The sequence below is a fragment of the Mesoplodon mirus genome (assembly GCF_964341445.2).
Source record: "Mesoplodon mirus genome assembly, chromosome: 3".
In the NCBI taxonomy this organism is placed as follows: domain Eukaryota; kingdom Metazoa; phylum Chordata; class Mammalia; order Artiodactyla; family Ziphiidae; genus Mesoplodon; species Mesoplodon mirus.
Genome location: NC_138978.1, coordinates 169,489,640 through 169,505,342, shown reverse-complemented (window position 1 = coordinate 169,505,342; position 15,703 = coordinate 169,489,640). Strand labels below are relative to the sequence as shown.

Sequence of the window (15,703 nt, the reverse complement as noted above, 5' to 3'; positions counted from 1 at the left end):
AGAAGATAAGGATAGTAGCTGATAACAACTGCTAACATTTGAGTGCATATTCTATGCCAGGCTAAGCATTGCACATGCATTATTTCATTTTCCCATTTTACAGTGGAGACATACAGGTTTTGTAATTTGTTCAAGAGAATACACCTGGGATTAACACTTGGGTCTTTTGACTCTGAAGTCCATGCCCTAGCCACTACACTACAAAGCTTTATATTTATCTCTTGTGGCTGCTTTCTAAATCAAGAGGTAAATATTGCCCCTCCCTTCTAATAGTTCTTATATTTTTATGGTCTGCTGTAACTAGCCATGACTAACATCATCAGTTCTTAAGGGAATGGATTAGTGTTATTTTCTCACCTTTCTTTTCATTTATCTATTGATCAGAGAGTATTAAATAAGAAATGTAGCACTAGAGAAAGATCGTAGGCTTTGGAGAGGTAGGTCTAGATTTGTAGTCACAAATTGAGTGACATTGGGCCAGTTAACTTCTGAGCTTTAGTTTATTTGTAAAAGTTAGATTAATATTTTAATCTAAACTGCCTGGCACACTAAAAAAGAAGACTGTTTTCTTCTAGAGACATCAGATATTTAGGATTGGATTGATCATACTCTGTTTATGCCACCTTCTGTATGGGTCCCCCTTTTTCCTCCATTTTACACCATTACTCTTTTTATCTTCTATCTTCATCTTCACTATCTCCTCCATGTTAGGCATTTACCCTAGAGTATATTTGATGTGTTTTTCCAGTCTACCTTCATGTATTTACTTCATATATTTGTGTTTTCTTCCAAAATAATGTTTTGTTTATATGTTTTAAAATTTACATACAGGGTATAATGCTATTAATCTCATTCTTTTTCCTACTTTTTTCCACTGAACCCTTTTAGAAGCTTGTTTTAGTTACTAGAATCATCATTAAGTGAATTCTACGTAGTTAATGATGTGGCAGATGCCTCAGGAAGGCCTGATCTCATTTATTCATTCATTCAATGGGTATTTATTGAGCCCTTTGTGTGCAGGCTGCTTCTAATGAGAGATTTTATGCCAACAAACGCATTTGGGAGTATTTGTTCCAGTTGCTTGTCTTCTGCGCTCCCAGTACTATAGATGAATTAGGGTGGTTTTGTAGTAAATCTTAATTATCTGGCAAGGTGAAACACTTGTCTTTGCTTTTTTTGTTAATATAGTTATTCTTAGACCGGTTTTTCCATATCATATTTAGAACATTAGGATCCGTCAGGTTTTTTTGTTTGTTTGTTTTTGTCTTTAGGATTTTCTTTTAATTTTTATTTTATATTGGAGTATAGTAGATTTACAATGTTGTGTTAGTTTCAGGTGTACAGCAAAGTGATTCAGTTATACATATACATATATCTATTCTTTTTCAGATTCTTTTCCCATATGGGTTATTACAGAGTGTTGAGTAGAGTTTCCTGTCCCATACAGTAAGGATCCTTCAGGTTTTTTTGTTGTCCTTTTTTTTTTTTTTTTGGCTGTGTCGGGTCTTAGTTGCAGCACGCAGGATCTTTCGCTGCAGCATGTGGGCTTAGTTGCCCCGTGGCATGTAGGATCTTAGTTGCCCAACCAGGGATTGAACCCGCATCTCCTGCATTGGAAGGCGGATTCTCAACCACTGGACCACCAGGGAAGTCCCCCTTCAGGTATTTTGATAGGAGTTATATTTAAGTGATGAATTACTTTGGGGAGAATTGCTGTCTTTACTCTGCTGTCAGTAGCATTCCATCCATGAACATATTAGATCTTCATTTAGTTGTCTCTTCATTTTATGGTCATTATTAGAGTTAACACTTTTTCTCTATAAGTGGTTGTGTAATTTTTAAGGTTAATTTCTATAAATTATTTTATAATTTTTGTTATTGCTAATAGTTTATTTTCTATTTTGTTATTGCTGGGAAGGAAAATACTGACTTTTTTGCTTATATTTTTAAATTGAAATAATTTACATACAGTGAAATGCACATATGTTATCAACTGTATAGTTGGATCAGTTTTGACAAATGCATACATCTGTGTAACTCACACCCCATCAAGATACGGAACATTTCCATCACTCCAGACTGTTTTTTCATGTCCCATTCTACAGAATTCCCTGAAGCAACCGGTGATTTGATTTCTGTCACCGTGGATAGTTTTGCTAATTCTGGAACTTTATTTAAATGGAATTATACAGTATTTATTCTGGTGTCTGGCTTCTTTCACTCAGTGTAATGCTTCCAAGATTTATCTATCTTGTTTCATTCATTAGTAATTCATTCCTTTTTATTGTGAGAAGTAGTACATTGTATGAATATACTATAGTTTGTTTACATTCTCCTGTTGAACATCTGGGCTGCTTCCAGTTTTTGGCTATTAGGAGTAAAAGCTACAGGGAACATTTTTGTACACATAGTTTTCATTTCTCTTAAGAAATACCTAAAAGTGGAATTGCAAGCGCCAAAACAGATGGATATCTTATGCTTCTGGATATAATACCCTGAGAAAGACACAACATCACTTATGAAGGCTTCCAGCCAGGAATACATAACCTGAATCTGGTCATGAAACATCAGACAAACCTCAAAAAAGGACCATATTATTTCAAAATAAAAGGATTATATGCTTCAAAATGTCAGTGCCACATAAGGTAAAGGCCAAGAACTATTCCAGGTTAAAGGAGGCTGAAGGCACATGAAAAATGCAGGATATGATCTTACACTGGATTCTGTACTTGAGGTGGGGAGAGGGGGAATGCTGTAAGGACACTACTGGGGACATAGATTATTGTGTCAATGTAACATTTACTGAGGTTGATAATTGTGGCATGGTTGTGTAAGAGAAGATCCTTATTCTGAAGAAATACATACAGAAGATATTTAGAGATAAATTACATGGAGTGGGGAGAGAGGGAGGGCTATGTGCTTGCCAGGAGCAAATGGCAAATGATGGAACCAATGGGTCAAAATGTTAACAATAGGTTGATATGGGCAAAGGGTTTGTGGATGTTCTTTGTGCTATGTTGGCATTTCTTCTGAAAGTTTGAAATTATTTCCAAATAAGAAGTGGGAAAAAAGAGTGGGATTTCCTTTTTCTCTGTGTATGGTGTTGATTAATCCACTCAAATTTCTTTAATTATTATCAATTAATTCAAATTTTTGTATACTTTGTGCCAATTTTGTTATTTTTCTGGGACCATCCATTTCTTCTGAGTTTTCAAATATATTAGTATATATAGCTGGTAATATTTTATAATTTTAAAAAATCTGTTTTGTTTGTGGTTATTTCATGCTTTTAGAATGTATTTTGTTAATTCACGTCACCAACTCTCCTTTATCGGTTTTTCCAGAGGTTTATCTTTTTAATATTTTCATAGGAGAACTAACTTTTGGTTTTCTTAATCTTCTTTTTTTTTTGGTTTTGTTTTTTATTTCAGTGATTTCTGTCCATATAGTCTTCCTTTTTTCTTTAAATTTACAGTCCTTTATCTTCTTGAGTTGAAAGATTAGCTCTTTTGTATTCAGTGTCTCCAAATGCGCTCAGAAGCATAGTTTTCCTGCTGCTGTTCTACCGGCATCCCACCAATTTCGACCTGTAGTCTTCTGCCACAGTGTTTTATAATGTTCCCTATTGTTTCCTCTTTAACCAGAGGATTATTCTGCTGCATAATTTTGTTTCCAGGCTTTAGAATGTTGTTAGCTGTTGCTATCCTAAATGACAGTCAAATGTGAATTTTACAAGACATTTAATTACATTTACTCTGAAAGTTAATACCTTTCTATATGAATGGTGAATCCATGCCACGTTATTGGGGAGGAATTGGCAAAAAGGCATAAATGTCCTCTTAGTTTCCAGATTCTATTTTTTGAGTTTTTGTGTGTGTGAGGGGGTGGTGGGTGGGTGGGCGAGTTGGGGAGTGGCAGTGGTGGAGGTGATGGGACTGATGGGAAGTGGAATGAAAAGTGACCTAATTTCCTTTCTGCTACTTGCTACAAAACAGTTCCCCTCGGAACCCTTATTCATTTAATAAATATTTATTAAGCACATAATGTTTGCAGGTTTTGGCTTTGTAGGGTGGGGCTAAAGTATCACTAGTTAGGAGTATGGAATTGATTCTCAAAGAGTTTAAGTGTAAGAGAGGATATACATGGCACAGAATCAACTTACAAATAGTAGAGGGGAGTACTCATTTTGAACTGAGGGAGAGTGTCAGAGGCTCACAGACTGCCATTTATCTTGATGTGATTTGTGGTGCTGAACTTCTTAAAAGTTTTGAAACTCATCTCATCAGGCTTGGGATTTTCATAGTACAGTTTTTGAAACTTGATTAACTAGTATGGAATGAGACCCATTTAATCATGCAACAAAGTGCCCTCAGCCATTGTAATGTGACCCACTGATTCTTAATGAGGGGGCATGCATATCTAATTCACCTGGGGGAACTTGTTGAGAGTAAAGACCCCATTATAGAGATTCATTCTTCAGTAGAGTTGGAGTGGGTTTGGGGTATTTCATTTTACTTTGGTGATTTAAAATTCCTAGACAGTTATTAGTTGGTGATAAATTTTATCTATTTTAGGCTTTTTCTTATACACAAAATTAAGGTTATCTTTACAGGTCTGTCCTTAATTAATATCTGTCCTTAAATAGGGACTGATATGTTAGAGGTATTTAAGTGATACTATTGATAAAGCTGTAATTAAGAGGAGGAATAGGGTAGATAGGTAAAGAATGTAGTCTATATTAATGTCAGGTGTATTCGTATTCTTCAGAGAAATAGAACCAACCATATATATGTGTGTGTGTGTGTGTGTGTGTGTGTGTGTGTGTGTGTGTGTGTGTGTATAAAATGAGGCATTGGGTCACACGATTATGGGAGCTGAGAAGACCCACAGTCTGTGATCTGAAAGCTGGAGACCGAGGAAAACCAGTGGTTAATTCAGGCCAAGTCTGAAGGCCTATTAACCAGTAGAGCTGAAGATATAAATCCCAGTTAAAGGGCAGGAGAAGATGAGATGCCTCAGCTCAAATAGTGAGCAGAGGAAAAAAGGGCAAATTCTTCTGATTTTTGTTCAGTTCAGGCCCTCAAAGAATTAGATGATGCCCACTTACATTGGGGAGGGCAGTCTACTGAGTCCACTGATTCAAATGCCAATCTCACCCAAAAAACTCCTAACTTTGGGTAATGGGATTTGATTATATGATAGTAAAAGGTTCATGAGATTTAACGTCTTTTGGCCATCTTCATATTAACTGTGAATATTAGGATTTATACACACATATACACATACACATGCAGAATACTTGATGATAAAACTAGTATGTGCTCATGGTAGAAATTCAGAAAGTCTAGAAAGGAATATAGAAAATAAGGGGGCATAATCTCCAAAATTCTAACACCCACAGTTTTGAATATCTGAAACTTTTTGTTGTCCCAAATATGTGTATATATACACTCACAAATGCACCTACAAACACACATGTGTACATACACACAGCTGAGAATCAATGCAAAAGTCTATCAGTAAAGAAATATTTAATAAATAATGATATATCTGTATGAAATTTTGAATAAGTAATATATTCTTGTGGTTCAAAAGACATAGAGTATTATAGAGTGAAGAATACCCATTATCCTGTCACCCAGTCCCTCAGTTTTCTACCCTGGAGGCAACCAAGGTGGTGCTATTTTTCTTTTCTTTTTAATTCTTCCAGAGAAATTTATGCACATACGGGTGCCTTTAGTACACGTATGCACACATGGTAGCATACTATATGTATATATTATTATGTACTTTGCTCTTCTCTCTTTTTTTTTGGTTTTAATTTTTATCAAAATGATGTATTCATATCAAAAAGTCAGATAGCTCTAAAAAGATTTTGTTTGTTTACTTTTGCAAATAAGCCATTCCCTCATCCCTCTTTCCCCATTATTTCTTTCAAGGAAACCACTTTTATCTCTTGGCTGATGAATTTTATGTTTACCTCTTTGTCTCTAAAATAATTGCTTTAATGTCAGTTTTAGGTATTTTACTACAGATGATCAGATTCTCTTAAGTACATGCTAGTAATACAGTTTAGTCATAATTTGGGTTAGATCAGTATTCAGTGTTTATATTATGACTATAAATGATACAACTGAGCTGTGTAGTAAAACATGATTACTTTTCTGTTTTCTGTTCTACTTTTCCTTTTTCATGGTACTAATATTTGACTTGTTATGTTTGCTTATTTTTCTATTTAATTACAAATTATCTTCCAGTTATGTAAATCTGTTCTTGAGATTATCAGACTCATCAGTTGTGCTGTTAATTTCATCCTCCTAAAGAAGACTCTTCCAGAGCTTCTGATGACCTCCAATTTAGTATGGTTGCCCTCTGTTCTTTGTGTACGTACAGCTGTCATCCTAGGAATTCTCTTTCCGGTCACCCTGGGGATTCCCTTTTCCTCTTTCATCTCACTACCATATTGTTGTGATTATTGTGGTTTCTTAGATGTCTAGTTTCCCCACATTAAAATCTTCTTGACTATTCTATTTATATAAAGTTTACAGTCAGTCTAATTTTTTAAGTTTCCTTTTTTGCCACTTCAGTATGTGGTTTTCAGATCTTCCATACATATTACCTTAAATTGTGTAAAACTGACTTCTTTTTTTCAACTTAAAGAATTGTTGGGCTTCTCTGGTGGCGCAGTGGTTGGGGGTCCGCCTGCCGATGCGGGGCACGCGGGTTCGTGCCCTGGTCCGGGAGGATCCCACGTGTCGTGGGGCGACTGGGCCCGTGGGCCGTGGCCGCTGGGCCTGCACGTCCAGGGCCTGTGCTCTGCAGCGGGAGAGGCCACAACAGTGAGAGGCCCGCGTACCACACACACACAAAAAAAGAATTGTCAATAATGGCAATTTCAAACATTTCTACTATTAACAACATAGAATATGTACTAGTATATGTATAGAACATTTCTCACTATGTTTATATTTAGTATTTTATTGTTTCTATTATAAATGGGGACTTTTCTTCTGTTAAATCTTATAACTTGTGATGATTTGAGTAGAGAGTGTTGATTTCTTTCTTATACCTAGGAATATAATTTTATACCCAAGACTTCTTTTAATAAGTGTTTCTTTTTAGTTTTCCACCTATATAAACTCATTATCTGAAATTAATGATAATGTTACTGTCTCCTTTCCCATTTTACACTGCTTTTGTCCTCATATAATGTAATACTAGTGATAATGGACATTCTTGTCTTGTTTCAGATCTAAATAGGGGTATTTTTTGGTTTCTTCACTGAATATGATACTGGCTTTTAGGCTCATGTGTTATGCATATGTTTCCCATGTTAAATGTCTACTTATTACTATTTTATTGACTTTAAAAATCTTGATGGTTGTGTAAATTTATCAGATGTCTTTTGGTGATGGTAATCATGAGATGTTTTTCTTTGATATTTTTGCATGGCAAACTAAATAGGTTATATTATATTGAACCATTTTTGAATATCGGAGCTAAGCTCTACTTGACCGTAACAGTGGTATTTTATATCTTTGGTATGTTATTGGAGACTTTTTAAAATTTTCTTTATATGTTTTGTGTCTGATTTCATATTATTAACCTATAGTATTTATATGTATGTGCTCTTTCTGTTAATTTTTGATATCACTGTTATGTTCCCTATATAAAAATAATTTGGAAGCTTTACTTCTGTGCTTTGAAATATCAATAGTTAGGTAGCTTTAGAGTTATTTGTTCTTAAATATTTGGTAGAATTTAGAATATCATTGGCTTTTGATGCTTTCTGAGGAGGTTAGCTCTGACAACTTTCTCTGTTCCTTCTGTGATAATTATCAGATACTCCTTTTGTGGAGTTTTTCCTGTTTTACCTTCATGAGATTCATGATGCCTTACTTGGAGTGCTGATAACACTGTTTATGCTTTTCTTAGGACATTAAATAAAAAATCTTTGTCTTATGTACATTTGTCTTCATCATTAAATTGTTAAGTTCTCAAGGGCATTAGGATAAGAACCATCTGTTTGTTTATTGCCTCAAATTCTAGTCCAGGTATGGAATATGTTGGCTTAACAACTTTTTTTTTCTTCTTTCTTTCTTCTTTTTTTTTTGGTGGTGGTGATGGTGAATGTTTTACAGGCTTCCCAGTTGGCATGTATGTTGCAAAGAGAGTTCTTCAGCTTCATCATACTACTCTCAAGATGACAATTGTGCACTAGAAAATGAAGATGTACAATTCCAGAAAAAGGTACCTTAAATGAAGTTGAAGTTGTAATTTGTGTATTAGCTTTCTAAGACTTCCTCAAAACATTTGGAATAAAAGTATTTCAAAAATACTATGACATAATTTTTGGTGGAGATTTGTAATTTTCTTTGCTATATAATATGAGGAGTTACTCAGGTAATTCTGAAATTAACATGACTCTGAGATATTTATATATTTATTCTTATTGCTTATATTTGGAATGTTGTAATAACATCCTTAGTCCTCCAGTAGGGAGAAAAAATAGTGCCTATTCAGAGAGGAAACTAGGGTTCTCTTTTTAATGTTTTAACTAGTAAAGGGTTTCTAAAGAAACCCCAGTCTTATAAATTAAAAACTATTAGAAATGAGGATTATAGGGAAAGTCTGCAATTAGTGGCTATGTACTTTGTTTTATATAATTGTGTGGAGTGAATAGACAGAGTCCAAAAAATCTGATGGTTTCTAAATAATTTATTATTTTATCATTTTAAATGATGAAAGGTGAGTATTGACTTTAGCTAGATTTGGCTCTCCCCTCCCCCCAAATCAATATACTTATTTTAAATTACAGATGTAATTTATACCCACTATAAGATATTCATATTTATATTCCATTCCCCTCCTCAAAGGAACCACAATTTACTGTTTCTTGTGAAAACATTCAGACCATTTTCTGTGGTTATAGATATATCATTTTATAGCACACAAATTAATGCTTTAATTTTTGTTAAAAAAAATTGTACAAATTTATTTCCCCTCTTCCCCAGTAATATCTCATGGATACCTTTGCATGTTACTGTATTCTTCTGAATAGCTAAATTTTTATTCTGTCATATGGGTATATCACAATTTATTAAGCATTTATTTACTGATAGACTTTTGCATTGTTTCTCAGCTGTGTGTGTGCATGCATGTTTGTGTATACATTTGTGTGTGTGTGTGAATGCACAAACTTATAATTACATGCTTGGGCTGTTTTGTTAATTTTTGGCATGATACTGTGTTTAGAGTAGATTATTTAAATTTCTGAGTTATACAGGATATATTTCTGGGATGGAGCAGTTAAAATTTTGAAGACTATTGCTGGGTATCTCTCCAAATAAAGTATAATTGTGTGCTTCTGTCTACAGTCTATAAGATTTAGATATCTTCTTTGATGAGAAATTAGAAAACTTAAATGTTGTAAGAATGAGTTTAAGCAAAGCATTAAGAAAGGGGAAACATTCCTTCAGCAAACATTTGGGTACCTAGTATATGCTATACAGGCTTAGATAATGATGAATATGAACTTTGCTTTTATGAAGCTTATATGCCAGAAGATAAATTTAAGGACAATATATCTGAAATTCTAATTTGAAACTGAGTGTAAGAGATGACACAAAGAACTATAAGTACATTCATTTATCAAGTATTTACTGACACAGTGCTGGGTAGTAGGACTAAAGTGTTCATTAAGAAATCATATATAGTGTATATTTGGAAGGCAGCTATGATCATCACTAGACCACCAGTGCACACATGTAGTGTACATTTGAAGTGAAGCAGTAAGGAGGGTAATACAGGAAGGTAGACAATAAGCATGGAAACAAAAGACATTAAAGTCACAGTAAAATGTTTTGGTTGTAAAGTATAGAAAGATGGTCTGCTTCAGGACTGTTTTGTGAAACAGTTTGATCCGTTGGCCTTTTCTTTGTTGCAATATAGGATGAAAGAGAGAGACCTATCAATGCCGAATTATCGGGAAAAGTGGGTTCAAGCTTACCTGTTCCTCCAGAAGAACACAAATTAAAAGATGACTACATTGTGAATGTACAAGTAAGCTTTGTTGCTTTGATTTTTAATGATATGCCTTTTCAAACCACTTCACAAAATAGAAAACCTGTTTGGTCACCATATTGTGTATTTTTATTTTTTTTCTTTTTGTAGTACCATGCAACTGGCCTTAATACTAGTCACCTGCTAAGAGTACTACTTTTGAGAAAATTCGGAATTACAGGTTTAGTAGTAAATGTGACTTTTCTCTGTAGTATAGGTTTGGTTGTAAGTCCTCCTTTCTTCTAGATTCCATTTTGGCTCTCTGTAGTTTATCTTGTCTCTTCAGTTTTTCAGATGTCAGGGGAAATTATTTTCTGACTTAACGTATTTATATGTAGAACACAGAGCATTTTGATACCAAAATTTTACCACTTAGTGTGGAATATGGATTAATAAACAATAGGTTGAGTGTGTTTTTTCCTTTTTCTCTCATATTACATCCTAAATGTTATTTTCCATTTTGTATACCAGGTTTTATGAAAGATATTAAAAACTAGACCAGAATGTAATCTGATCAGAATGCTGAAGCATCTGGAAACCATTTAATATCAGGAGTGACTGAAGGAACTGGGGATATTTGATCTGGAGGGAAACTAAATATCTCAAATATTAACAAATACAAATTTCAGCTTAAAAGGAGGGAGAATTCTCTTAAAAAAATGAAGCCAGAGTTATCTTATAAGTCAATTGGGTTATCTAAGGAGATATAGTAAGTTTCATTTTATTGGATTCTGGAGGACATTTGGAAAAGATTTGTGCATAAGAGTAAGAGAAAAGTGATCTCTGTAGCCCTTCAATTTTATGAGTATCCTGAACAGTCCAGCCGTTGTTCATTTTCCTGAATTTTTATTATGGTATTCTCTTGTTCAAATACTTTGAAGTGCTTACTGCATCTTACAGACCTGTGCTGTTCAATATAGTAGCCACTAGCTACATGTGGCTATTGAGCATTGGAAATGTGGATAGTCGAAGTTGAGATTTGCCGTAAGTATAAGATACACATCGATTTTGGAGACTTAGTGAAAGAAAAAAAAAGTGTAAAATATCTTACTAATTTTTTTATATTGAATGCATATTGAATGATAATGCAATATTTGATAATACTGTAATGGTTCTTTTCTCAAAGTCTCCATCATAAAATGCAAACTATTTGTATTCTTTTGTGAATTTTTTGTTCCAGTGTAAATAATTCCCCAAATGATCACATTTTATTTTGTATTCTTCTGATTCTGCCTCATGTTTTCTTTCTGCTGCTGTACTGGCCGTCCTATTCTTCAGTGTCCTAGTTCTTCTAGTCCAGAGTGGTCCTTAGTTTCTCTTTACTTTGAACTGAGCATGAGTACCTCTCACTTGATTTTCATTTAGTAACTATTAAATGTCTACTGTGTGCTAGATACTGTGATAGGCACTAGGAACATGAAGATCAAGAAAACATAGTCCTTACTCAAGACATTTATAGTGTAGTTGAAGAGAAAGAAACAAATAAGGGCAATTGAGGTGTTTATAGATCCTGTGATTAAAGTCTGTACAGAGAACAGTGGAGGCATAGAGGAAGGGGAATGGCTAATTCTATTTAGGGTTAGTTGTGGGGGAGGAGGTACTGATAAGAGGTTTTCAAACATGAGTAGGTGTTAAGTACGTTTCAGTTTGTGTTTTGGAGGAGCGAATGGCCCAGAGCATACGGGCCTTGAAGGAGCAGCAAGAATCATGTATTGCTTTGTAATGTTATTTGTTGTGTTGTTATTTGTTGATACACATTGTCCTCTAAACTGCTCAGGGGCAAAAACTATGCACTGTACTATTTTATATATTTATATAGGATTTCTGTGTTGCTATTAGCATTAATTAATTACAGTAAGAGGGAAATTTTGTGGGTCCTGGTATAAAATAGGAAATAGGAAAGAAGAAAGACAAGCTGCCTTGTCTTAGTTTATGAAATGCCATGAAAAATGTATAGAGCCTGTAGTTTAATATGAAATATATTCCTTAGGGTGGTAATGTTGGAAGAAAGGATTTTTATAAAAGTACTTTTTTAGTGAACATTATTTATTTTTATTGTTACTTTTGAGACAAACTTTTCATAATACCCTCTTCAGCTAAAGAGATAATTTATTAATCCCAACATTAAATATAACTGACTTTTTTAAAAACAGAATACGGAGTCAAAAAAGTTAAGTCCATCTGTGATTGAAACACTCCCTACAGTTGATCTACATGAAGATTCTTCCAGTGTAGTTGTGGACAGTGAAAACGTGGAAAATATTTCCAGCTCATCTACCTCAGAGATCACTCCAATCTCAAAGCTTGAGTAAGTCATTACAAAGAAAAAAAAATATGATTAGATAATGACAGAAAAATTTCTTTGATACTCAAATTTGACATTTAGGCTATATAGCAGACCTAAGTAATAATGCCTATTTTATTTTTATACATTGTTTAAAGTTTACTTTCCATTTATAGTTATTACAAAATATTGGCTATATTCCCCATGTTGTACAATACATCCTTGAGCCTATCTTACACCCAGTACTTTGTACCTTCCACCCTGCCACCCATACATTGCCCCTTCCCACACTCCCCATTGGTAACCACTAGTTGGGTCTCTGTATCTGTGAGTCTGCTACTTTTATTATATTTATTAGTTTGTTGTATTTTTTAGATTCCACATATAAGCTATATCATACAGTATTTATCTTTCTCTGACTTATTTCACTTAGCATAATGCCCTCCAAGTCCATCCATGTTGCTACAAATGGCAAAATTTCATTCTTTTTTGGCTGACTAGTATTCCATTGTTTGTGTGTGTGTGTGTGTGTGTGTGTGTGTGTATATAGTGTTTTTGTTTTTTTCAGGTATATACCCAGGAGTGGAATTGCTGGGTCATAGTTTTAGTTTTTTGAGAAACCTCCCTACTGTTTTCCACAGTGGCTGCACCAATATACATTCCCACCAACAATTTACAAGGGTTCCCTTTTCTCCACATCCTTGCCAACATTTGTTATTTGTAAACTTTTTGATAATAGCCATTCTGACAGGTGTGAGGTGATATCTCATTGTGGTTTTGATTTGCGTTTCCCTGATGATTAGTGATGTTGAGGGTTTCCTTAATTTAGAAAATCTCTTTTATACTCCTAGCTCCAGCAACACTACAAAGAGCAAAACAAAATTCCCTTCTCTTAATACTACATTAAACATATCCTTTATCAAATGAGTTAACTTATATAAAATGTATAGGACAATATCTGGCACATAGTAAAAATACATGTGTCAGTTAATATCATCATTTTTATCCTCACTACTATTTTTTTTTTTTACCACAAGCACTTTTTAGACACATGTCCTCTTCAAGAGTGTAAGGGACTAGGTTGAAGGAGTTGTACACAAAGACGTTACAGTTACCATTTAGGAGTTTGCCCTGGTAAGGGACAAGGTAACAGAAGACATGCTTAGAAATAATGATAGTATTTAAAATTTTTAAATATTAAATGCTTAGAAAGAATTTAAGGCTAGATAGTGTGTATCTGAACAGTACATCTTATTTTCTCATTATATTGAACATGACTGTCTAATGAAATGGGAGTGAGGTAAAGAAAAATATTAAGGTATATATTTTTTAAATGAAATTACAGAAGTGCTTTAAGAATTTTAATGAAGCGCTTTGAGATAATAGATGATTTCTTGATACTGTAGGCAACAATTCTAATATTGATAGAATGTACTAATAGAAATGAAACATTAGAAAAGATGCATTTAGAATAAATAATTTAAAAATCTTATTTTTGGCAAGATCAGATATTAACCTATAATATTTTGTTTTAAAATTTGGTGATTAGCTATTGGGTTGGCCAATCATTCATTTTTTTCCATAAGATGACTCTCGTAGCACTTAGTTGTCTTTAACTTCATTCGAAGCAGTTTTGTTAGATTGTATGTGACAGCTGTCATATCAGCATGCATTTAAAAAAAGACATCAAAATTGGTGAATTTTTGTGTAGCCATTTTAATTGAAGATGGAAGAAAAAAAGCAACATTTTCGGTCTGTTATGCTTTATTATTTCAAGAAAGGTAAAAAAGCAACTGAAATGCACAAGAAGATTTGTGCAGAGTATGGAGAAGGTGCTGTGACTGATCGAACATGTCAAAAGTGGTTTGTGAAGTTTCATGCTGGAGATGTCTCACTGGACGGTGCTCCGCAGTCGGGTAGACCAGCTGAAGTTGATAGAGATCAAATTGAGACATTAAGTGAGAACAATCAACGTTATACCACGAGGGAGATAGCCAACATATTCAAAATATCCAAATCAAGCATTGAAAATCATTTGCACCAGCTTGGTTATGTTAATCGCTTTGATGTTTGGGTTCCATATAAATTAAGTGGAAAAAACCTTCTTGACTGTATTTCCGCATGTGATTCTCTACTTAAATGTAATGAAAACATTCTGTTTTTAAAACAAATTGTGACGGGTGATGAAAAGTGGATGCTGTACAATAATGTGGAACGGAAGAGATCATGGGGCAAGTGAAATGAACCAACACCAACCACACCAAAGTCTGGTCTTCATCCAAAGAAGGTGATGTTGTGTATATGGTGGGATTGGAAGTGAGTCCTCTATTATGAGCTCCTTCCAGAAAACCAAATGATTAATTCCAACAAGTACTGCTCCTAGTTAGACCAACTGAAAGCAGCACTCAACAAAAAGCGTCTGGAATTGTTAATTAGCATTTTGTTATTAGTCAACAGAAAATGCATAATCTCCCATCAGGATAACGCAAGACTGCATGTTTCTTTGATGACCAGGCAAAAACTGTTACAGCTTAGCTGGGAAGTTCTGATTCATCCGCCATATTCACCAGGCGTTGCACCTTTGGATTTCCATTTACTTCGGCCTTTACAAAATTCTCTTAATGGAAAAAATTTCAGTTCCCTGGAAGACTGTAAAAGGTACCTGGAACAGTTCTTTGCTCAAAAAGCTAAAAAGTTTTGGGAAGATGGAATTATGAAGTTGCCTGAAAAATGGCAGAAGGTAGTGGAACAAAAGGGTGAATATGTAGTTCAATAACGTTCTCGGTGAAAATGAAAAATGTGTCTTTTATTTTTACTTAAAAACTGAAGGCACTTTTTGGCCAACCCAATATTTAAAGGCCAAGCAAGGGCACTAACAGATCGAGTCAACGGTATACATAATTTAAATCTTTACACGATTTAAAATATCTGAATTCTTGAAAATCGTCTGCAGAGCTCTAAAGCATTCTTTTCTGGCTTAGATTTGTTTTGGAAATCAGTAATATCACTTTTAACTTATGGTTCATCATATCCATTAAATTGTCAGATTGTCTTTTTTGTTTCTATTTTAGTGAAATAGAAAAATCTGGTACTGTTCCTATAGCCAAGCCAAGTGAAACTGAGCAATCTGAAACTGATTGTGATGTTGGTGAGGCCCTTGATGCAAATGCTCCAGTTGACCAGCCTTCCTTTGTCAGTCCACCTGAAAGGTGGGTGTGAGCAGTTGTTTGCCCTTTGTATGGTTCTGTAATAAACAGCAGTGTCACGTTTGAGTAGACTTTGGTGCATGCTTAATTCCACTTTATGACTGAGAGAAAACTGATCCCTTTGTACTCCTTTCTTGGTTTACTTTGTACT

General features: G+C 34.3%; 1 protein-coding gene across 4 annotated transcripts in view; it reads left to right on the top strand.

Annotated features, from left to right (window-relative positions):
• The window catches only part of SUCO (SUN domain containing ossification factor), a 74,379-nt gene that overhangs the window by 9,969 nt on the left and 48,707 nt on the right, over window positions 1-15,703 (top strand). For all 4 annotated transcript variants that reach the window (XM_082612945.1, XM_082612944.1, XM_082612942.1 and 1 more), the window contains exons 2-5: window positions 8,142-8,250; window positions 9,952-10,062; window positions 12,216-12,370; window positions 15,418-15,555. In XM_082612945.1, coding sequence (XP_082469071.1) covers window positions 8,142-8,250; window positions 9,952-10,062; window positions 12,216-12,370; window positions 15,418-15,555 — 513 coding nt within the window. The remainder of the gene's footprint in view (window positions 1-8,141; window positions 8,251-9,951; window positions 10,063-12,215; window positions 12,371-15,417; window positions 15,556-15,703) is intronic.